The sequence below is a fragment of the Malania oleifera genome, chromosome 4 (assembly GCF_029873635.1).
Source record: "Malania oleifera isolate guangnan ecotype guangnan chromosome 4, ASM2987363v1, whole genome shotgun sequence".
In the NCBI taxonomy this organism is placed as follows: Eukaryota; Viridiplantae; Streptophyta; class Magnoliopsida; order Santalales; family Ximeniaceae; genus Malania; species Malania oleifera.
The window spans coordinates 122,681,125-122,707,041 of NC_080420.1; the positions used below are offsets into that span (position 1 = coordinate 122,681,125).

Below are 25,917 nucleotides of genomic sequence, written 5' to 3' on the forward strand. Positions count from 1 at the left end.
CACTGTACCAGTTGATTGAGAAAATACTATTGTATTTCCAGGCGTGGCCTGAGGGAGCGGTAATCCAGTCCGGTAAGGATTGTGTGTAAAGGTTGAGGTCAGCCCTGTGCTAATTGACTTGGTTGTTTAGGTGCTGCTCCACCCGTTTAAGTAAGCATTATAGTGGTAATTCTTGTGCTTGTTAGCCAAGGCAGGAACGTAGGCAATTTGACGAACTTTGATAACACTTCTGCGTGTCACTTCTCTTTACTGTTTTCTGGTGCATGCTTAGTTGATTAAATTGCATTATTCAATTTCTGCTACATATTACAATTGATTTATTTTACTTGCACTAGATTGACTTTAGGGTTATGAATATACTGCTGTTAGGATACTGACCAAGGGCATTAATTTTAAAAATACCAATTCACCCCCACTCTTGGGATTATGGTAAAGCTAACAGAGTTGTAAGACAAATAATCAAATTCTGATCTTTGTCATGAGATCAGCTAATCCAGTTTCCTACAATGATCAAAGCAATGCTCCATCACATGGTAAAAAAATCAAATATAGCGTAGATACTTAAGCATTGACATATAGGTACATTAGATGGAGATGAAAAAAATTATTTCTTCTCTAAAACAAGTGAGGATGAACGTGGTTCAAAATCAGTATGGTAGAAGAAATAATTATTAAGACTGCTATTCTTGAAATTACATTAACAGAGTAACATTAAAAAGATACATTTGATTTTTTCCATCTACTAATTTTCAAAATTATGAATTGTAGAAAATTATTTTGCAGCAATCTTCTAATTAACTATTAGATTAATCAACAATGCTATAATAAACTACTCTATTTTTCCTTTTCAAATAAGGAAAGTAGAAGGTGGTGGTAGTGAGAGTCCCACAATGGAATATGTAGAAAACTTTCATTGCCTTATATACAGGGGGCTAGGTCATTCTTCATATACTATGGCACTCTTTAGATGTTTGTCTTCAGATAAAAGTAGCCTCACATGGAGGTAATCCCATGAGATATGCACCATTCGCCACATGCACGTGCCATAGGCCAAACACTTCACACCTTGTGAAGGGTCGTGCGGTACTAGCTAAAAAAGCAATCTTGCTTAACTACTCATCCATTAGTATACCATGTTTACCACAAGAACAAATTCACAAGCATCAAATGCAAAGTAAGCAGAAGTAATAAGCAATTCATGTAAGCAAATAACAAACACGTGGTAAACATTAAAACAATGTAATTTATTAACAGAACCTACATAGGCAAAGTGTGTTTAGCGAGGGGGCAAGTAGGCTAAACATGTTTACAAATGCTAGTAAGTTTTATAATGATTGGTGAACACTCACCTACCCTCACAGGCAAGCATAATGCCTAGAACAAGGTTGGATTGTGACAACTTGCCACTCACACACACGTGAGTGGTGCTTTCATAGCACACTGCACTTTGCACAGCCCTGCAAGCCCAACAGCTTGAACCAAGTTGTTATCCATAAGGTGCAATCTGGTCTCACAAGGTGGTGTAGGCTGGAGCTTCCAAATAACATCCAGATGGTGTGGATTTAAATCTGCCCAATGGATGTAGCTACTTGAAAAGGTGTAAAACAGTTTAAAAATACAGGATGAATAGGAGCTTCAAAAATACAAAAGAGTAATATACTACATGCAGTATATAGGATACTGAGAAGAGAGTGAAAATACTGCAAGCAAAAGGCTTCTTCATCCTACTATTTCTTCTTGTTTTCTGTTGCTGACACACCCACGAGCTGTTCACAAGGTATGTTTGTTTCCAAGCTAAGGTTCATAGGACTGGACTGAACTAAACAGCATTGGATTGGATTGGATTGGCTATGATAATTATCCTATTCCAAATTTGGTCTGCCATCCATAAGGGGTAGGATTAAGACATGAATGAATTTTACTTTTTTGCTTTTAAATTTTTTATATCTACAAGATGCCATAGCCTGAGCTTTCCATGTGCAGGGGCTAAAGACCACCACCTTCGCCTGTCCAATTCTATGTTTTGTTTGCACCAAACATGTGATATAAAGAGCTTAGCCAAGCCTAGCCACCCTTGGCCTGCAAAACAAATGCACCAGGGATAAATCTATAGGAGTTGCAATCTTAATTTTTATGCAAGTGTTCTAGTGCTATTGTTTGAGCAAATACAGGGGGAGAAGGACTTAAGTGGAATCCTACAAGATTTTCTAGAACCTATTGCACATGGTTAGCGGTTGGGGCGAATAAATCTTAAAGAAAAGAAAGACTAGTAACATGCCTCGAACCCACTTTTGGTTACATCGCATCATCTTCATAAAAAAATTGTTCCTACACTACAATGGCAATCCTCTATTTAGCTATTAGCTAATTGGTGAAAAGTTCCAAAAAGAATTAAAGAAGTCTAACTAAACCATTTGATCATAGATTTATGTACAACTAGAGTTGCTTCTAAAAACATTAGCCATGGCGTACAAGCAACATTTGGAAGCTGGGCAAGGATTTGAGACTATGACATGTTTACTCAACGCCTTAGGCACAGCACACCTTTTATAATTTTATGCAATTATAAAACTTGGACACATAATAAATAATTATCAAAATGACAAGGTGCTATACGAGTTTCAAACTTATCCAGCGCATGAAAAGAGTACATATCAAGGTCAATCTTATAAAAGGTAGAGTAAATTTTCTTAGTAAGATCCTTTCCGAATAGTAAATGTAGAACTGCACTTGTTGGGACATTAATGCCCCATTTGGATCAAGGATTTTGTTTGAGGAAAGGAAAGGAACGGAAAGGAAAAATAAGTAGGAAATGTATTTTCCATTGTATTCTCTTTACATTAAATAGTATTAAAAGTAAAAATTTATTCTAATATGTTAAGAATTAAGAAAAATTAAATTTTAATCATGTGTATGATCAAAATATCTTTTATTGAGCTTACTATATATTTTATTTTATTTTTCACTTTCCTTAATAACCAAACATGAAAAAATGATTTCTTTGTATTTTCTTTTCCTTCCTCTCTTATTTTCTAAGTTCCAAATGGATCCCAAGAGTGTGAAGGTATTTTCCAGGTATTCTTGTGTGCATTGGTGTTTATAGAGGATCATCCTTGTAGAAATTTTGAAGAGCCTTATAAGAATAATATTTCAAAGGTCTATATTAGTAGGAAAATTTAAGAGCCACAAAAGAATAATTTAAAAAAAAAAAAAGTTTATTTAAATTTTTGTAAATATTTTTGTTCATGTTGATATTATCACCCATACCAAAAACTTACTATTATGGAATTTATCTAAGAATATTACAACACTTCTGCCACTGGAAACTATCATTACAAAAGCAGAGAGAAGCAAAATAAGTATGGCTGTGTAACAATTTTATAATTTCAAACTGACTTCTTGGCAAGTTGAAAAAATATGTAGGAGTGTCTAGATTGCTGGTTTTTTGGTCTGCTAGCCAAGCTTAGTGCGAGTGAGTGGTTTGTTATCAGTGTTACCCTGGAAAACTTTAGACTAAGGGGGCATTTGACAAAATTAAGCATTAAGTGCTAAATGCTGAATCCAGTTATGAATATGCAAACCAAAAAATTAAAACTGAAGTGAATCCCTAAATATTAAATAGTTTAAGCCGTTTGGAAAAAATCTAAATATGAATTTCTTTTTTACTATTTTAACCCTTAAATAGTTTCATGAGAACTTAAAAAATAAAAAACCTAAAAAAACTAAGCATAATAATAATAAAAAATGTATGTATTTTTTCATGTATAAATAAAAAAAAAAATACAATCTATATATTGCATAAAAAGGAAGAAAAAAAAATGACGGAATCAGTAAGGGGGTTGTCTCGGTAGAGAGGAGAAAAGACAAGAGTGACAAGTGGGTCACATTAAGAAATAAGATGGTGCTGACCAAATCAGCAATGGGAGGAATGTCGGTTCAGTCAAAGGGCTCTCAACACTAATTCAGAGGTTAAACAAACAACACTGGTTCACTTAATATTAGATCATTAAGAGAATAACCTCTATTTAGAGGTCATTAAGTGCAAACAAACACCCCCGAAGTCCTTGTGCTCAACAACATAAACCAAAGCTCATGGAGGGGAAATTAATCCTTTGCCTTTTAATCCCAAACTTTTTGGTCTAGGAGGTGCCTTGAAAAGCCTAAGCATTAACTATTATGTAAGGGAGCCATAAACTAAAACAACGGTAGGAAATAGAAATCCAAGTCCAAAGGTAGTCCTTTTGATAACAATACTGAGATAGCCATCTTCCAAACCCATAACTAATTATCATGAAGAGCAGAGACTTATGCGATTAAAATGGAAATTGCTCCATAATAAAAAGATTTAGCAACCTTAACACAACCAAAATGATCACAAACATCACTAATCCATTTAATCTTGATTGGTCTCACTTAATCTTGAGCCATACAAATTTACCACATTCTGGTCCATCTATATATTCCAAAGAACAAGAGAAACATTTTCAGAAGCCTCTGAAAGTATTTTTATCTAAGCTTATTTGTATATATTGAAGTGATAAAACCAACCAGCCATGGACAGATTATTAGACATTTACTATTGTCATAAAACACAATAGATTTTATGTTATTTGTTATAAGATACAAGTTTCATATTCAAGTACCTCTACTTCTATTATAAACCTTCGTAGGTAATGCCTGTGCAAAATTTTGCAGACCATAACAAGAATTTGATTCTTGGAGCATATTGGAGTGACAAACGCAAGTTTAATAACGCTATAGAAAAAGGGAGGAGGAAAAAGAAAGAATAAAAGTGAATCAAATTGAATTAATTCAAATTTACCAAAGCTCACAGGATTACAAGAATGACCATTCAACCAAGTTCCATGGTCTTAAATTTCAAACAAAATTATTGAAATTTCCATTTTTTATCACCTACCACATGAAATGGCAGTTGTTCCTTGACACTTCCCAGCACGTGCAGCCCAACTGCATCTTGAGATAAACATTGAACAACAACCACCTGGGGAACAACATATTTTCACAAACTGACAATAAACACAGGTAACAAGAATAGAACCTAGGAATGCCTGGTGATAATCAAGAGAGATTTTATTGGTATCTATGATGCACCATCGGACCAGTCAAGTATAAGTTAATATTCCCAAGAAGTCAGTCCACTCTTGGCCTTGGTAGTTGCAATAATATTTACTAATTATTGGTATCTAGGTGTCATTATTATGGTCTAGTCAAATGTGTTGTGTCCTCAGTCCAAGAATGTTCTTTACAAAGTTCATTTAAAAGTCAAGTTCCAAAGTTTATTTACAAGGTCTGTGTGTCTAGAGAAGTCAAACCTGCTGTAGTTAAGAATTTTCCCAGCCACATTTAATGTGCAAGGTTGTCATGTACTCATGTTTATGTTAGTCCAAATAATAAAACAACAACAACAAAACAACAAAACCAAGCCTTAGGTCCCACCAAGGTCTTAAATTTCGATTTTGACTCAAATTTTGAAGCTCCAAAAGTACAGAAATTTAGATGGAAATTTCAATTTCGATGTCAATTTCGATTTTGATTTGAAAAAATAACGGAAATTAGTAATAAAGCATGGAATTCTTTGTGAAACTTTAGAAATGGTTAATAAACATAATAATATAAGTTTTAGGATTAATATATTACAAATTAAATATATCTATGTTTTGTAGGAGGTGGAAAACTTGTAAAATAGTATGTGTATCAAACATACTTGTAAGATAATGTACATTAAACATATTCAGTTAATACAAATGAAATTCATAAATCATTTAAATATTATTTAGTACACAAATAATGATAGTTTGGACATGAATGCTTAAACAAAATGTTACTGTAAGTTAATTTTTTCATATAATTTCAAAAGCACTTGTAATAATCTTTTGTTTCGATAAAATAAATTAAGATAGAAATTTCACTTCACTCCTAAATTTCTCATTTGAATTCTAACGAAATTTCATCATATAGTTAAAATTTCGACAACTTTCACTAAAATTTCAAGATTTTGATAAATTTCATATGATTAGTTGAGATTTCGATGGAAATTATGCAAGGCGGAAATCGACTGCCATTTCGATTTCGAGGGTGACGGAAATCGGAAATTTCAACGGAAATTTCGACAATTCTCGTGGAAATTTAAGACCATAAGTCCCACTAAGTGGGGTCGGCTATATGAATCATTTTCCGTCAATTTATGCGATCATGGACCATTTCTTTTGACATATTCAGGGATATTAAATCCTTACTCACTATCTCCTCCTAAGTTACTTTAGTCCAAATAATAAAGTAGTATGACTTTCCATTTTCATTTTTCCTTATCAATTCTGATCTGGTCAGAATTTCCATCAGATCTAGAAGAGTGGATTTTAGATTCGCCCAGTGGCACCTTCTGTAGCATACACCGCTGTGTTTCTGCGATTGAGGATCTCTCTTTGCCCCTAGATATCCCTATAACTAATCCTAATCAGTCAGATTTCTAAACTGACGAATCCTATAATCTATTTCCTCCATGCATGCTGAATCACAGCAAGATAGTGGGTCAATGGACTGTGACGCTGTTCTGCCATTAATATGAGCATAAGACAATGAAGTCATGAAATCCGAACTACTTTTTTTCTCCAATTTTGACAATTATATAGCCTTTGTTTAATCAGAAAAATAACTGCAATGCTATCAATAATAAAAGGCCAATTAATAACTGACAATGCACAGCAAAAACTCAACCAAAAATAATGAAAATAACAAACAAGAAAAAGCCAAGAGATGGAAGGTGTATCAGGATATGAAGAAAATATCATTAAATAAGCAAGAGGACAGTCCATTGGTCTGTATAATATAGCCATGCACACTTAAATCATTGTAGCATTTGCAGCAGCATCTCTTTGTGGCACATTGCTCTGCTGTTTTGAAGTTATGGGTAGAAGCTCTAAATTTGAAGTATCATGGATATTAAACTAAAAATAATTCTTCAATGGATTCTATTTGCTCTTAGCTGCAACAATATAAGGTTAACATTCAGATAGCAAGAGTTCTGTGCCCGTCTTGTTGGTGTGCAAAGTCCCTTGATAATCCACAAACACTTTGATAGTCAATGGACAGATGGCTGTTCTTTGCTTCTGTCATTTTCAACATTTTAAAGACCTACAACATTAAATTGATAACATTTCATTGGCATGTTTTTATTTTTTTTTCCAAAAATAAGCTTGATGGTGAAGAAGCAAGGCTTGCAGACTATTTTAATTTTATAGCAGGGACAAGTGCAGTAGGCCTCGAAACAATGTCACTCACCACTCCAGATGCAGATAACAGCAAACAGCCTCTCCTCGCTGCAAAGATTAAATACTTCTATTTCCAACAGAGTCCCAAAATCTATCCCCAACACGATGTGCAACACCAGTATGACACAGCAATACAACATTGTAATGTGTCAAAAAATTAGAATGAGAATTAAGTTATATCTCTTGTCTGTCCTGGACCAAAACACAATTAATAAATAATGGCAGAAAATAAAAAAAGTAAAATGTGAAGGAAGAAGAAGAAGAAGAAGAGAGATCTCCAATGTATTCACTCTTCAGTTGGCAGATTCAATATCTCAGGGTACTATGCAGTGAGGAATTGAGTTTTGAGTTGCTATAGACTGTACCTCATCAACAACTGAGAAAGTCTAGAATTATATGAAATGGGCTGCCTTACCCTGTCCATGATGGAGATTATCAGCGTGAACTGGTCCAAAATATGGTTGAAGAATTTAAAGAATGTGGTTACATGAGAAAATAAGAAATGTGGCTATTCCAGATTTTGATATCAAACTCCTCCAACTGGTGTTTTTCCCCATTGTGCGGCTCTTCTTTGTTAATTATGGGAAAAGGTGATTTTATTAAGTTTCTATCTACATAAAACGGCGTCCCTGGGTCACAAGACTCCCCACTTTGCGAGGGTAGGGGAAGCGTTGTCACAGTGTATGCAGCTTCACCCCTACTTTTGTGCAGAAATACTGTTTCCTTGGACTCAAACCCATGACCAACTGGTCACAAAAGAGTAATCTTACCGTTGATCCAAGATCCACCCTCAAGTTTCTATCTACATCCCATTGATTTAAAAATTATATGGATGAAAGAATATATATTCTAATGTAGTGAAAAATTGCAGATGAAGTGAAGCAAATACAAGGGATGCTTTGCCATCCGATGTCTGCATTGGTGCATCTCCAGCTCCACACTATCTTCCTCAAAAATTTTCAAGACAAGAGTCATCAGTAGGAACAAGGAACTTCAACCTGGTAGATGGAGCTGGGGGCTACTAACAACCCTGTAAATCTCTCAGTAGAAACGTCATGATATTTTTTAGACAACCATTTTACCTAAAAGCTTAAGTTGTTAGGTTGCGAGCCAACAATATATATCAAGCTTCGACACTCTCCCGCACATGCAGCCCGATAACACATGAAGAGATAAACACAGGATAAATAACACGCATGATAGGGAATAAAATAAATTTTTAAACCCCACATAATAAAGGCGGGCAACAAGACTAGAGCCCATGATCCTGGTAGCCAACTCTGATACCATGTTAGCCAACCAACAACAACGACAGCAAGCCTTAAGTCCTACTAGGTGGGGTTGGTTACACACTTACATGAATCCTTTTCCGCCAATTCACCCGATCTAGAGCATTTTCCTCTTTTATATTAAGGGCTATTAAATCCTTCCTCACTACCTCATTCCAAGTAATTTTATGCCTACCCCTACCCCTTTTCATGCCAAAAACCATAACTAACTCACTCCTCCTCATAGATGCTCTACTAGGCCTGCGTTTTATATACCCAAACCATCTAAGTTGCCCCTCCCTAATCTTGCTTTTAACCGGCGCTATGCCTAAATTTTTGCATATATGTTCATTTCTTACTTTATCTTTTAATGTTAAACCATTCATCCACCTGAGCATACGCATCTCAGCAACTTTCATTCTTTGTAAATGTTGTTTCTTAGTTGCCCAACATTCTGAACCATAAAGCATAGCTGGCCTTATAGCCGTCTTATAAAACCATGTTAGACAACCACTTTACTGAAAAGCTTAAGCTGTTAGCTTGTGAGCCAAAAACGTAAATCAAGCTAATATTAACACAGTATCACAATTCTATCATGAGGTGTTCACATTTTTCATTTTTAAATATTAGTCTATATTCTCCATGCAAGGATGTTACTTTCAAACCTGAAGATCGGTCACAGAAACAGCCTCTCCAAGCATGGAAGTAAGACTGCACGTCTAGACGTCCCCAGACCTCTGATGGCGTGGGAGCTCTGTGCATTGGGTGTTACATTTTTCTTTTTCTTTTTTTTGAATCTCTAAATTCTCACACTGCTTCCCATTTGCAGCAGGAGAGGTTGGAAAAAGTAGCGACTGGAGAATTCTGAGATTTTTGTTAAAGTTTCCTCCATGCTGTAAATATGAATTCAGATGCAGGGAGTAATACTCTATAAATACTGCTAAACTAGCCATTTCAAGTATTTCTGCCATCAGTTTCTGAATTTGCTGAAACAAAAAACAATGTCTTCTAGGGGTATTGACACTACAGTCACATTCTCACTAGTACACTGCTTTCCTATTGTTAGATTACCACTTTACCTAAAATTTTAAGCTATTAGGTTGTGGACCAACAATGTATATCAAGCTTTAACATTCCCCCGCACGTGCAGCCCGACAGCACATGGAGAGATAAACACACAATAAATAACACCCATGATAGGGAACATAATAATATTTTTTAATGCACACAATAAACGCGGGACAAAACTAGAACCCAAGATCTCCTGGTAACCAGCTCTGATACCATGTTAGATTACCACTTTACCTAAAAGCTTAAGCTATTAGGTTGTGGACCAACAATGTATATCAAGCTTTAACAGCTATAAACCCAATGGGGTCATCCTTATGCATCACAAGTTCCCTTTCTCAATCAGTGTACCCCCAACAATTTGTCAGCATCAATGACTACCTTTTTCTATCTGGGTTTCGCTTGCAATGCATGAAGTGATAAACAATATATCTCAGGGGTGAGGCAGTTTATATGCATAAGGAGAGTGCAGCAAGTTTCTTGTTCTCTCTCTTGGCAAATCTGCTAAGAGAGAAGAAAGTTATGTGGTTGGTGATGCCATTGGGGGACTTCTCATTGGCTATACAGCTGTGATTCTGTAATGGCACAAAACTGTTGGTAGATGAGCTCTTGACTACATTGTGCGACATGGCCAATAAATACATATCCATGATTTTCCAAAGGTTTTGGTTAAAAAAAGGCAATTATTTTACAATCTAGCTATCTAAATATTCCTGAACCATTATATAGAACCTATTTATCTATTAAATGTTAATAACTGTCATCAAATCAGTGTAAAGTTTGAATTATAGTGAGACTGTACTGGGTAAATTCCAGAGAATCATAACCGTAATAAGGAACTTTACAGCTAGGAGTGAGCTTCTAGAGAAACCTGTTTCTATGTTGAACTCAGATGCTAGTTTGTACGTACTGGTGCAGAATAGAGGCACAGATTGAGAAGCTCTTATCAAGTAGCAACTGGGCGATATATGATTTTCTGAGCATGCATTACACAGCTATTTCATCAATTAGAAGTTTTGATTGTACCCATGTTAGCCTTGCAAGCTTGCAAAAAGATTGCCCAACATAAAAGAAAAACCATCACTAGATTTTTTTGGTGAAATGACTCTATCTTTGAGAGGATATTTCTTCCAACAGCTGGTTTTCAGCCTGTTGTACCATCCTATTAAGTGGACCATAGATCCTTTATAGTAACTATGTTTGTGGGTTATGCAATGATTTACTAGAACTTGATGTCTATATCCTATGTGGAGCTAAGGAAATTCCTGGAAACTATATACATTGGTTCTAAAGATGTTGATGGCGGGATTTGAAATCAGGGTACATCCATATGAAAAAAAAGTAGTGCATTTCCATAGAAATGCAAGTTCTACAAGGATCAACATGACATGTAATTTTTTTTGTAACCAAATGCTTAACATGCTAAGTTTTTATTTATCAAAAATAACCTGTCCAGCATAAGAAAGGGCAGGATAAAGAAAAAATCTTAAATGAATTCTTTCGCCTCTTCAATATTATCAGCTTCGAGAAATACAGATGATAGAAGATTTATGCCCTAAACACCACAAGAAAAAGCGGCCGTCAATTCACAATTTGGTTATATTACAAATGAGAACATAAAAATTACAAAACAAATAACTTGAATTCTATAAACAATGACCTTGCTGATCTTGTTGGATGTCTTCTCTATTGAGCCCCACCCATGCAGCGTTCACAGTTTTTTTACTGTGGTTTGTTTTGACAAAAATAATCTTCTATTTTTTCGTGTTGTCTTTTGAAAAAAATAATATTTTTTTAGGAACAACGATAAATCTAAAAATGCAATCGATTTCCTTCAAAAATGAATTCAGCTTCCTTTTCTTCCTCTTCTGTCAAGCTTTGCTTCCCCACTAAATCAAATTGATCTTCTTAACCCTTCCGGTTTTGTCAACAAGGTTGTCTTTGTCCATCAATTTCATCTACTGTTCAAGCTCAGTCCTATATGTCGTGTATCAAGGAATCGAAATCAGGAAAATACCCAGCCTCTTTCATATGTTGAACCAGAATCTCTAGCACTCCATAGACCCATTCTATATGGGAACCCACCTTATCTCCAACAACAAAACTACAAACATGATTCTTTACTTCAACCCAACTCCTTCCAACTTCTTTCTTACTCCCCATTCCTCTCAATTGCTTCCTCATATTTGCAAATTCCGTCCACTTACCATCAGCAGCATAGATATTTGATAAGAGAACATAAGTCCCTGACATGTTTGGCCTCAAATCCAATATATTCTTAGCTGCCAGTTTACCCAAATTTGGCACCTTATGTGCTTTGCAAGCTCCAAGAAATGCACCCCAAACAGACTCATCAGGCTTAAATGGCATGCTTTCTATCAGTTCATAAGCCTCCTCAACCCTCCCAGCACGTCCTAGCAAATCCACAACACATCCATAAATCTCCTGATTTGGGGTAACATTATAATCAGCCACCATTGATTTAAAATACCCCAAACCTTCGTCTACTAGTCCAGCATGGCTACAAGCACTCAATACTGCCATAAACACAATCCGATCAGGTTTCGTGCCAGAGCCGATCATCTCATCAAACAATTCAACAGCTTCTTTTCCATATCCATGCATCCCATATCCAATCATCATAGAAGTCCAAGAAACCAAATCTCTACAAGCCATCTCACCAAAAATTTTGCATGAATCAGCTATTTTCCCACACTTGGCATACATGTCTATAAGGGCGTTAGACAATGCCATGTTACCATCAAAGCCTCTTCGAACAATCCCTCCATGAACTTGCTGTCCACAATGCAAAACTGCCATATTAGCACAGGCAGCCATGACACTGGTATATGTGAAGCAATTTGGAGTGAAGCCTTCGGACTCCATTAGCGAAAATATGTAAAGGGACTCACAAGAGTTCAATCTTTCATAACCAGAGATTAAGGTGTTCCACGTAATCAAATCTCTCTGAGTCATTTCATGGAAGTATTTATTTGCTTCATATAAACAACCGCATTTGCAATACATATCTAGTATAGAATTCATAACAGGAAGATCAGATTCAAACCCTTGTTTAGTAACCGCCGCATACATTTGTTTGCCCAAGGCATGGGAGCCAATCAAGCCACAAGCTCTAACTGCAATTGAAAAGCTAAATGGACTCACCTCTGCTTCCTCCTGTTTCCAAGAAACAAGCTAGAGTATATAAATGTGCATACTCACATCTGCAAACAAAAATCTGCCTCATAGAACTACAAAAAGCAATCTTGTTACACAAAAAATCTTATCATTTAAATACTTATAAGTGTCTAACCAAGAACTCAATCTTTTTCAAGAACTTACCCTTAGCATTTGCCGAAAAACTCGAAGCCCGCTATAGGCATCACCTCTATGAGTGTACCTAGTTATCAGTGTGGTCCAAGATACCGCATTCTTCACATGGATATGCCGAAAAACCATGCAGGCATCCTCCATAGTAACACAACAAGTAGCATACATATCCATGAGCGCATTATCCACGTAAATACAGCCTTCCAGGCCACACTTAATGGCCAACCCATGAACTAATGCTCCATGCGAAAGAGACCCCATGCTCTTGCAGGCCTTGAGGACACTAGATATGGTATAAGCATTTGGGTTCATCCCCACGCCTGCCATCTCACAGAACACAGCCCATGCACGGCTGTGCTGGTTGCAAGACGTGTAGCCAGCAACCATGGCTGTCCATGCAACAACATCTCTTTCAGGCATTTCATCGAACAGTGTGCGTGCGGCCCTACCCAACCCTTTTTCAAAGTATGACTTGATAAGATTGGTGGCTAACATGGAGGGACTCTTCGGAAGAAATGGTGGGTTTATGTGAGCGACACAGTTCTGGGTGAGTGAGTTCAGGACTATTGGAGGGATGGGTCGTACATGAGGTGGCCATAGTAGTGTTCTGGTACTCATCTCTACTGAACAAAGCCTGAAACCAGTAAAAATGGTAATTTACACATTTTTGAATTCGAACATTTAATCAACAGTTTGATTATCATACAATAACTAATAGCGAAGTTTTTAATGTTCATAGGTAGTCAACAAAGAAAGGCATGGATATCAACCCCACGCCGCCACGCGAGTGCTCTGCAGTTTTGTCGCTCGTAGAACATTAGAATGGCATTTGTGAAAAGGCAAATCCGGAAAGGAGGGTAACAAAAAACCTCTCTTCTTATCTTGCTTGGTAAGGTGAAATTTTTGAGAAGAGAAAGACGGTAGATTAAAGTGAGTCTTTGCGGCTCTTCAAGAAGGTGAGAAAATGGATATTAAAAAGTATTTGCAATTATTATTTTTTTATTTTTTTTTCAAACAGTTGTTACACTTACCATCAAAAATCACATTTTTATTTACCTATGTTTTATATAATTATACCATACACATAGTATTATAATATACAAATTTATTTAAGCCTAATAAAATAATGTGAAATTTACATTATTGGAGTCTATACCAAATTATATTTCTTTTGTACAGGTCTGAGTTCTAATCAATTAATGAGACAACTCGAGTTGAATTCTAAATTTTATGTAAAACAATCGTTCTGAACAAGTCTTTCTCCTACCAAATACAGTGTGCGTATTTTTTCTTTTATTAAAATAGAATTTGTTTCTTAAATATATTTTATAAGATATTTTGCTCGAACTTCAACTTTGAATTTAAAATCAAACCTTGGTGCGAAATTAGCCTTCAACTTTTTTATATAATTTTTAACTTAATATATCGTTCCTGGGTTAATATTATACAAACAGGGAGTCCTCGTAACATTGTACGAATGTTTGTGCAACATTAATTATACACAAAATGTGAAAGCACACAAAGTGAACTCATTACACCACCCGTTCACAAATCAAATACAAAATATATAGTAAGCGATCAGTGTCATGAAGCAACATAAATCATCTAACCCCACCCCCATAAAAAAGCATGCTTTTAGTGGAGAATTAGTCTAATCAATGAATTTTACAAAGATTGATGAACATTCATCCTCTTCAAAAAATTTTAAGCAATTCTTACTCCAACGCAGGAAATTATCTTAATGTTTGCCGAGTCATACTCCCCCTTTTCCTCTTAAGGAATTAGTTAACATAAAGAATAAACCCTACACTACTAGTTAAATGAGCACAAGATAAGTGGTCATAGAAAAGTAGAGAACATGAACCTAAACAAACAAGAAAAATGGGTATACATATAGAAACTAGAAAAAAATCAGCATCATGTCCTTAAAAAAATTTGAGAATTAATAAGATATTGTAATAATTGTTACACAATATACATCTGTAGACAGGGGCTGAGCCATACTACCATTTCTAAGGCTCTCATAGCAGTCACTTTAGACTTGGAATAATCAGATGAAAAACCTACAGCTATTGTACACTTGTAATGTAAAAAACCTTTATTGTTACATTTTCATGCTAAAAATTGCTCTTCAAATTCTTTGTTACTCTATCGTATACTTGTTGCTGTACAGTAAAAAGAGGCAAGGCACTTTTGCCTTACGAAAAAATGGCTTCATATTTAGCAGCTACACTAGAATTTGCGACTTAGCAGCACCACGGGAGCATTTTATCCGGCCAGTTTTGTTAAGTGCGCACACGCAGGTCTCAAGAAGCTCGTAATCCTCCTCCCAGAACAACAAGGATGCCATTTCTGGGTTCTCCACCAGGATTTTAGATGTCAAAAAACCAGCAATTGTCCATGTTTGAAAGAGTCGGGCTTGCTTTCCAATGAATTTCCCATTCCGGGTGTCATAATATTCAGGCCAATGATCAGCAGGAAGCCTCTTCTCAGCCAAAGCAACGGCCTTTCTGGCTAGTTCTAATCTGCCCATCTTAAGGCATGCCAACGTGAACTGAAAATACAAAAGACAGTATGAGAAATGCCACAAAAACATAAGAAGGAAAGTAGAACCTGTGAATGCCTGCAAAGCTACTCAATTTGAGGAAGGATCCAATTTGTTGAGCATTTCTCAAAACATATAATCTATAATCCAATCCATGCTTACCTGCCATAGAAGTGTTGGCCAAGATCCACCATTGTGATACGACCAAGGCCTACAAGTCAACATGAAAAAATTTAGCAGCCACAAAACTACGCAGACAGGACGAGTGCACCTGCTTTTGTACATGCACGCACACGCATATAAGAGAGAGACAGAGAGAAAGAGAGATTGTCTTCAAAACTCACGTATTCTTTGGGTCACTACCAGTGATTATACGCCAATCCTCATTTTTCAAAGCTGGGTAAGATATCTTCAAAGGCATAAAGCCCCCAAGATCATCCCATTTGGCTTCAATCAAGTTCAAAATAGCCTCATTTTGTTTTGGAGTGCCCAAAGATGAAATAATAGACCAAAGGTTTCCAAGTGTAAAAAACCTAAAATCCATGTGAGCTGGCTGTAGATTTCCAATCATATAACCACCAGCCTCTGGAATCCAGTCCATCAGCCAAGCAGGAATCTGCTCTGGATAGATATTGAACTTGTTGATGGCATCTGTGGAGTATTCCTCTGTCTTATATCGATAGATTTCATTTATCTTTTTCATGTCCACCCAATAATATTCTCTTATGTGAAATGACAAGGCACTAAGTCTGTTGTTGATTGCCCTCACTAAATTCTTGGATGAATCATTAACAGTGAGCATCTCACGGGAGCAACGCAGAGCTGAGTAGAATAAGGCCTGCAAAATCAAACTTGTTACACATAAGATGAAGCAAAAAGAAGGTAACATAAATACAATTGAAATATTAAATACAATTGAAATATAATGCAATACCATGCTTACAAAATAAACACCAGGCCAAAAAGCTCTTGCAGAATTCAATTATTCAACTTTACCAAAAAATAGACACCAAAAGCATTCAACCTATCAAAAGCATTCAGCCTATCACATCTTAAAGAGACTAACAAATGGACATTGGATCATCCTCCTCCTTTTAGCAGCCAGTGTCAGACCATCAGAAATGCAGTGAACACTTCAAGATGTTGGTAATATAGAGTAACTCATCAAATGGCAAATCGGAGAAGGAAGCATAAAGGTCAATTGCTTATTTCATGAGGTAGAATGGTAGATATCCATAGAATATAGCAGTTAAATTAAAATATCACTGAAATATCTTCACGTTACTTCATTGGGAAAACAGAGCACATATGACTAGATTGCAGGTAAAAAGCTCACACATGCGACAAAAATATTTCAATAACTTAAAAGTTCTGAGTATATTCACTTGGATCTCAAGCGGGTGACCATGAATCCCCATCCGTCGGTCTATCATGCAGGATCCATCAGTGACTAGCAGAGAAGGAAACATATCAAATCCATCAGTTAAACATAAGTTCAGGATCAGTTTTATGCCAGTCTGCACATCAACCCTTTCTTGTAATGTATAGTCACCAGTGATCTTTCCATAAGCCCTCAATAAGATTATCCACCACAAACCTATCAAATAATCACAATAAAGACACTTCAGGATATTTAAATGAGCTGCAAATAATTTTAGGGGAAAAGTAATTGCATATGAAGCAATTCAAGCACAAAAGGGACAATCTAGTGTAGAAGAAATAGACACCAATAAAAATTAAACAATTCCAAATCTTGACCTCATATGTCATCTGCATGTGACTTCCTAATTCAAATAACCTATTGGTACTAGCTAATTGTTTGTACCATATTTTAAAATTTAAAATTAAAATGCACTAACCAGAATCAACAGGAGCAACACGGCCAATGGCTGAGTCACCAAAATCTGGATCCAAGACTTCTTCAAATGTTCCATTATTGCCATCAAGAGGCACAGTTCTAACTTTGAAACTTGCTGGCATTAACCCCTGTCCTGGGCTGTAGCAGTCCACTGTCTTCTCCCAACTCTATTTAGGAAAAATTAAAATAGAAAGGGAAATTTTTTAAGAATACATTTACCAAATCAACATTATCAGAAGGCCATGCATTGCAAGAATTGCATTAGAAATTATAATTAGCTGTAAAAATGGGAAAATGAGGCATTGGACCATTTGAGGATATGCATAAATAATAATAGCAATATATTGTGGTCTGCTACATCCCAGGAAAGCATTTGAGGAAAATAGGAAAGCAAGATGTAGCTTTTCCTGGTAACAAAGAAGGATACTATTGTGGCAAAAAAATTATGCAAACACCCACTTGAAATATACTCATTGAACAAAATTTCTCAAAAGGAATTCAAGATTACAACCTGTGGGTGCTTATGGGGGAATCTGAAGGTCATTCATGTGGGGAACTCTGTCAACTACAAATCACAAACAAATGCACAACGTTGGGCTGAAAAATATCATCATCAGGAATGCAAAATTGTGACAACGAAGAATGGTGGTTCTTATAGGAAGTTGGGAATGGCATTAATTAAAATTCACACAAAAAAAATGCTATAATAAAAACAACAAAAAGAGAGAGAAGTAACTGGAATGATTTCACTTTCACAACTGTTCAAAATAGCCCTTCAAAAATTCAAAATGTTACCTTTCAAAGGTAATTTTCAGATGTAAATGTGAAAGGTCATTAAACAATTTGGCTTCGTGATGTTATGGTTTTTTATTGTGTGGGTTGAGGATGGGCTACGGAACATGGACACTCCTAAACCCCTTGTCCCTTGAGTGCCCCTAACACCAATACACCTCTAACGCAAACCAAATTGTGTCTGAAAATAAATGCTTATAATTCATCTTTAATTTATTTTATGCAAATATCTACATCGAGAAGGGAGAAAATCTTTACTAAATATGCCTAGATACATTTTCTAAAATAAATTTGTAGACATATCCCAATCATGTGCTGTAATTTCAAAAAACTTGTTGCTTGTGTATCAAGATGATGATTCTGAATTTTATTTTCTTGGGTTGTTGGGGCAGGAGGGGAGTGTTGGGGTAGGAATAAGCTTTAAAAATAAAACAAATAAAATATTACAATGAGATAAAGGAGAAGGTGAATCACCTGCAATTGCAAGGTATGGAGGAGGAAGTTCCTCACAATCTCTCCTTCTCCCTTGAGCAAGAAAGCAAGCCCTGAAGGCACAAAATCACGAATAAAAACTTGATCATAATTAAGTGGTTGCTTGTCACAAGGGTCATTCGCCGCAACAGTCCCCACTGGGCTTCCACAATAATTTACAACTGCACCCTGCACCAACCTCCACGCCTCCTTCTCAATCTTTGATTCCTCCCTCCTCTTAGGATTCAAATTCTCCACACTTACATTTAGAGTTCCCAAATTTTCCACATTTGCACTCTTCCCATCACTCAGCGTCCTATCTTCTTCTTCACTCTTTATGTTTTCATCCCTATCTAGTCTTTCAACAACCAAAGGCTTCACATTCACCCCACCCTGAACATAAATCCTCTCAAAGTTCTTGTCATTGACCCGAGACTCCACCGATGTCGAAAAACTCCGAACATCCGATGCAACACAAGAAATCACAGGAACCCACCTTCCCACACTAACCCTAAAATTAGAACAGCTGCTGAAACAAACCCTGGAGCAGTCAATCGCACCCGGCATACAAAATGCCACCTGGGTCTTATCGATTATGCCTCGAAACCCCGACATTTGAAAAGGGCATGCACTAGATTTATGATAACTGTTGAAATTATGACGAAAAGCCGAAAAATGATGGCATTTCGGAGGTGGAAACAGCGAGTTTCGGCGTGCGAGGAGGATTCTACAGGAGGGTTTCATGGCACAATTACAGATAAAAGTGATTTTGTGCATAACAAAGAATCGAAATTATTACTCCAGCCAAAAAAAAAAGAAAAAAGAAAATAGATGTGCCTGTGTTTACAGCTATATTGATGATCTTGAACTTTTCTTCGCGAACAGAGATTGAGTCAGTGATAAATATACAAATGAGAAATTGATGAACTTACAGACAGCAATAGTTGACGAGAGATGAAGATGAATTTGCGTTCAAAGGAACAGGAAATAAAAATTAACTAAAATAGTTTGAGAGATTGGCTGCCGGGAATAGGTCACAAGTTGAGGAGTGCCTTCTGATTTATAGTATAACGGTGGGAGGAGAGAGCGTGCTGGTTGGACGAAGGAAGTTAAATTTGACAAGTCAAATACCCATAATACCCTTCACAAATTAAAATTTCCCCTTTCCCTATTTATGACTAACGGTCCTCTTTTATTTAAAAATATAAAAAAAAAAAAAGAGTAAAAAGTGTAATTAATGCAATTTTTCAGACCAAATGCTTGTCTGAAATTTAGTAAAAAATTATAAGAAATGAATAAAAAGCATATAATTATATTTAAAATTGATTTCACGCCAGTAAAAGCATTTTTTCAAAGTAGAAATAATCACTAATTGTACCTTCTCCAAAATTACTATATTGTGAGTTTGTGTGTTGTTACAAAATTTGAACAATATGAAATATATGAATCAGTTGCTTGATAATAAAGAGTGTAATGCAGTTAAAAACGTAAGAAAGAGAGTATGAAATAATATTGCTTGTTGTATATTGTTGTAATATACTAAGTTTTTTTATAAAATAACATATTGACTAAAATCAATAATAAAATCAAATGAAATTACAAATTGAATGGAGATCTGCGAGACGATTTCTGATGACGATAATGAATTTGATGGCAATGGTGATTTGTTCGCATTGGAATCTTTGGGTTCAAAAGTTCAGTTGGGTGGTTCCAATGGAATTGCTGCTGTTTGTCCTAGTTATGGTGTGGATGTTCAAATGATTGAGCTCCTGGTGCTTGACAGACAAAATGACACCATGGAGTTGGGTTATGCTGTTGCTACCATTGTGCAGTTTCTATGTATTCTGAATGGAGCTGTTGGATTTCCTACAAGCTGTGTTTGCAGTTTTGGATTTCTTGCAGGTTGTGTGTTGTTGTTGTATTTATGCAGTTTATGATTTCTTGCAAACTGTGTCATGAATTATTTGACATAGTCATGATCAAGGATTGGGCAAGAAAACCTCTCAAGAAATTCCCACAAACGGCGTCAACTGTTGCAGCAAAAAATTGAACGACTTTCACGAATCAATCCCTTAATCACGATCACTTGAAAAGAAACAAATAAGAAGGGCTCAGATGTACTCCGGTGGATCACTCTGATACCTAAGTAAAGGATTTGCTTGAAAGGTTTTTATGCAATAGTTGAATAAGTTAGGATGAGATGTCCTTTTTGTAGTGCTCCCCTTTTATATTGGTGAGATTTGACGCTTATGAGATTTGCCATTTATGAGCATGTTTATGGCACTTGACATGAATCCCTCTAGTTATTACAACGTTGGCGTATATCGCTCTAGTTATCATGACGCTGACATCAATTACTTTGATCGAACAATTGACTTGAGTGGTAACTACCCTCATCAATGCTAGACTCTAGTCTCCTCTTGATTTATGTAGGTGAAATATTTGGGATATATCATGCGTTGTTACAAAATCTGAGCAATATGAAATATATGAATCGGTTTGCTCGATCATAAAGAGTGTAACGTAGTTAAAAACGTAAGAAAGAAAGTATAGAATAATATTGCTTGCTGTATATTTGATAGAGTTGCGATATACTTAGGTGTTTTTTTTTGTAGAATAAAATACTGACAAAAATCAATAATAAAATAAAATCAAACTAAAAATTTGTCATTATAAACTTTTAAGTGAATGAAAGTTGATTTAGAAAATTTGTGTATAATATTAACATTCAGTATTTGTAAGTCATAAAAAAATATTCTTTCAATCATAATAAATATAATGACTGTAACCATAAATTTTAATTTAAAATATTCTCAACAATGTTTGACCCATATTATTTACTAATTATTATTAAAATATTTAAATTTTCCCATTATGATACTAATAAAACAAATTTTTCTACACAAATATTTACGGGATAGAGCAACTAAATAAAAAAATTTGTCTGAATGTTATAATCATTGATTTATTTTATTTTTAGTATGTCATTTTATGTACAAAAAAATTTACTCGTATTTTAAAATGCAAAGATATCTTATCTTTATTTTGACATTACATAATATATCTATATATTTTATTTTTTAAATATTTTATTTAAGAAGCAAAAGGCAAAATATACTTTGCCTACGAAAAGGAGGATTAAATGATTTGAGTTTTTATAAATTTATAAAAGCTTTTCTATTTTTTGGATTTTCAGTTGTACAACTTTTCGTGGACGTCAAGATTTCCATTTTATTTTATTTTATTTTTTTTCTTTGTGGTGGTGGAATAATTCGTAGCATGCATTGTGTTGCACGTGCGCAGGCAAAGGTCACATAAGAGTCGATGACGTGTATTTTAGGTGGGTGTGTTGCTGGCTTGTTGTATAGATAACAACCCAGTTGTTTTCACCATCTGGGAGGCTGCCACGTGTCAATGTGATGCTTGAAATTTGTCGCAGTTTTTGAGGGTTGAAAGAGAATACTATTTTTTTAAAAAATTATTGAAAATAAAAACACGTAAAATGTTTGCCTTCATATTTAAGCAGTCATTGAATTTAGAATTATATATTTTTGGGATTACGTATCGGATTTTCACTTGTCCGTTTTACGGTTCACGTGACTATTCATAATATTATATTTTTGCGGAAACGAACTTGAGAGGGTTTGAACACCTGATCTTATGAGAGGCACTCCCGTAACCCACACTACCACTTGAATCACACCCTGAGGGTGAATTTGTATTGAATTTGGATAAGGTGTAATATAATATTATATTAAAATTTATCCAAATTCAAATCTAAGATTTGAAATCCATACTTCCAAACACGGTATGCGTTTTTGCAAAATCTTTGGGTGAAAGGGAGGTTTCTTAAAAAAAATTTAAATTTCATGAGAAGTTCGTGTCATTTGGCTAAAGTTTATAGGAAACTGTTACGAATTCCACATCACATGTGTAATAGGGAGATCTTAAGTTTATAAGATTTGTTTACACTCCAATTATATGAGACTTCTTTTATAGAACAAACCCATTTGACCAATGAGTCAAAGTAGACAATATCTCATAAGAGTAGGGGCCAAGACCATTGCCTTCGATTCACACTTCAATTATACAAGACACATTTTTATAAGACAACATAATAAAAATAAATAAACAAAATTGTCTTTGAAACTCAATAAATATATGATCATTGTAACATACAAAATAATAAAATGATAATGTAACGTCCTAGAAAATTAAAATGCGTGGAAGTGTAAATAAAAATAAATTAATTAAATAATTATTATTAATTAAATAATATAATATAATATATTAATATCATATATATATGTATATATATATATATATATATATATTGTAACGACCTCAAAATTCTTATCATTTTGCATCATATATATATTTTATATATATATATATATATATATATATACATATAATAATAACCAGTCCTACGCAGCGGAAACATAAATCATAAAACCATTTATACATAAACTGTACAATACCAGATTCCAGAATATACAGACCATACAAAATGCCCCTCAAGTATCATCTATCCTAAAAACATACACTACTCTGACAGAAACTCATCCTATAACCAGGGTGATATGGGCTACACTCTATCCGCGAGCCTGATCTGCTCGCCTAACTGGCTCACCTGAAAAATGGTAAAATAATGGGGTGAGTCGATGCTCAGTAAGTGGAAATATGCTATTACTAGTGTGTGGCAACTAAGTTAAAAGTACTTTAAAAATAATAATAACTGAACTGCAATGAAATAAATCATCTGTAAGACATATCTTTCTTTCACAATTTAAAACATATCGTATCGTCTGTTTTTCTACTTTTCATACTGATAATATATCATACTATACTCATCATATACTGTAAAACTGTAAATATATATATATATATATATATATATATATATATAACTGTGCTTTTATCCCTAGGACTCTGTACATTATGATTTGACCCCTTATGACAGGGTTGTGCGGCCCGTAGGCGGGACTCTATCTGGTCCGCCCTCCAGATAGGTCATCATACTCTACACTACCTCAGCCTGGCCAAACTGCATCCTCTCCTAAGCTGGGGACTGGCTACTACCTCGTCAAACCGGTCCTCTCAACCCAATGTACTGGGGAGCTGCATACTCTTCGAGCACGGCATGACGATACCCACATACTATATGAGATATGTGGTTGCACTCTATCTGTATCTAGCAACGGTATCGTGCTCTGTAATCTGTATCTGTCTGTGTACCTTTCCTCAGGGATCTGTTACTATATACATATATACTCTTTTACTGTTTCCATCATGTTTCCAAAATTACCGTAACGCTGTCTTCATGTACTATATATATATATATATATATACTGTAAAACTGTATACTGCATCTATAGCATCTTGATGCTACCTCTGTATTTTTGTCTGTATATTTACAGTAATAGGAAACATGTCATAACAAATTCTGTATAAAAGTTGTGGTATAAATACCGATCTGAATAATACTGTATACATGTATCTGTATATATGTATATATATATATATATCTGTTTCCTGAACTATTCATATAAAAACTGTATATGCATGTACATTTCTCTGCGAATATAAATCTAAATCTATATAATCTCATATGCTGGAAAACTATATCAGATGTATATACTATTTATATTTTTTTGTATTCAGTATAGTATAATATTTCATAAAAACTGTATAAATTCCTTCTTCACATAAAAGTCTACTTAGGCCACACAAACATTTATGCTCATTTTCTATAAAAGCTGTATAATAAACTGGCATGAAAATATGTTTATGAAATCTCTATTAACTCTATAAAAACTCCTAACATAGCATATTTCCTTTACCTCAACCTTGAAAAGCCCCTATAAAAATCTGGCTTTATACCCACAGGATTCCTAACCCAACATCCTGAAAACACAATATCTCAGAACAAAACATCAGTATTTCCTAGTCTACATCATTTCCCATAACTGTCAGGAAGTCAAAAACTCAATAAAAGACCTTACCCAGAATTTGGGATGAAATCAAATTTCTTTGTCTCGACGATCCGCTCCGGCAAACTTGTAGGGAATTTCACCAGGAGCGTCGTGGTAGCCTCGGATGGTCGATCCGGCAACTGGTGGGGCCGGAAACGAAGAGAGAAGGGATAGAAAGTCGTAGGGAGAGAGAGAGACTTTGTCGACGATACCCTGTATTCGTCAACGAGTCCTTCATAAATTTCGTCAACGAGACCTTGTATTCGTCGACGAAATTTAGGCTACCTCAGAATCCCTCTCGGTATTTTCTCATCGACGAAACCCTATGTTCGTCGACGAAATTCTTAAAGCCTTCGTCGATGAAACCCTATGTCCATCGATGAAGCTTGGCAGCTTCCTTCTATTTTTGCTTTCATCTCTCTCTCTCTCTTAATATTTAAATATTATTATTTTTCTGAGTCGTTACATATATATATGTAAGTTAAGTAACTAAGAAGCAAACAACAGAACGCAATTTTCACTCTCTCTCTCTCTCCTCATGTCTCTCCATTTTCTCTCTCCTCCATCACCTCTCTCTCTCTCCTTGATTTTCTTAGCTAAACGTGAGCCGATTGAAGAACGGAAAATACCACTAGGTTCCTATCTCGTCCGCCAATATTTTAATCGGAGTGGATTTGTGATTATGGCGTCGTAGGCACCACTCCTGGGATAAGATAAACTCACTCTCTCTCCTCAATTTCTTTCAAATCTTCAGCTATCGGACACCACCACAGGGTCCCGACTTCGATCCTTAGCAAGTTAATTTGAGCAGATTTTAGGTTTGGGCTTCCTAGGCACTTCTCCTCAAGTGAGGTAAGGGGAATAAATTATGTTAACTGTCTTCAAAGATTAATCGAATAAATTAAAGAATATAATTAAATGGATATTATGTTGATTTTAATTTGAGTATATGTTCGTTTTAAATTTGAATATATGATTATATTATGAGGTATATGATTTTTTCTGAGTGTTATTAAAGTATGATTTTATTATTTAAATGTGTGGTTTGAGATTATTTCAAATTATTATATAAATTAAACTTGTTGAGATATTGTTGAGAGTAATGTGAAATATGTTTATGAATATCGTACCATGGTATTGTGAAGTTGCATATCTGGGGAATATGTTTTGTGGTATCTAGGCAAAGGGGGACGCGATCTTGATTATGGGACCCTGATTCTTGGAGTAGTCTAAGGGCTTGCTAAATTGGGGTAGGGAGTAGAAGGTGCCTTAATGTCAGTGAGTGCCTGGATATGCACCAGATGTGGTCACCGAAGGATAT

General features: G+C 35.3%; 2 protein-coding genes across 2 annotated transcripts; both read right to left on the reverse strand.

Annotated features, from left to right (window-relative positions):
* Positions 1–11,111: 11,111 nt before the first annotated feature.
* On the reverse strand, positions 11,112–13,900 carry LOC131154111 (putative pentatricopeptide repeat-containing protein At1g56570). Its single transcript, XM_058106634.1, has 3 exons — positions 13,726–13,900; positions 12,968–13,589; positions 11,112–12,802 (listed from the first exon to the last, which is right to left on the reverse strand). The coding sequence occupies exons 2-3, from the start codon at positions 13,571–13,573 to the stop codon at positions 11,603–11,605; spliced, it is 1,806 nt and encodes a 601-aa protein (XP_057962617.1). The 5' UTR covers positions 13,574–13,589; positions 13,726–13,900; the 3' UTR covers positions 11,112–11,602.
* A 975-nt stretch (positions 13,901–14,875) lies between these two features.
* Positions 14,876–19,693, reverse strand: LOC131154112 (alkaline/neutral invertase A, mitochondrial). The gene is made up of 6 exons (XM_058106635.1): positions 18,625–19,693; positions 17,360–17,525; positions 16,886–17,097; positions 15,845–16,338; positions 15,663–15,711; positions 14,876–15,509 (listed from the first exon to the last, which is right to left on the reverse strand). Exons 1-6 carry the CDS (start codon positions 19,396–19,398, stop codon positions 15,183–15,185), a joined length of 2,022 nt encoding a protein of 673 aa, XP_057962618.1. The 5' UTR covers positions 19,399–19,693; the 3' UTR covers positions 14,876–15,182.
* Positions 19,694–25,917: the final 6,224 nt, after the last annotated feature.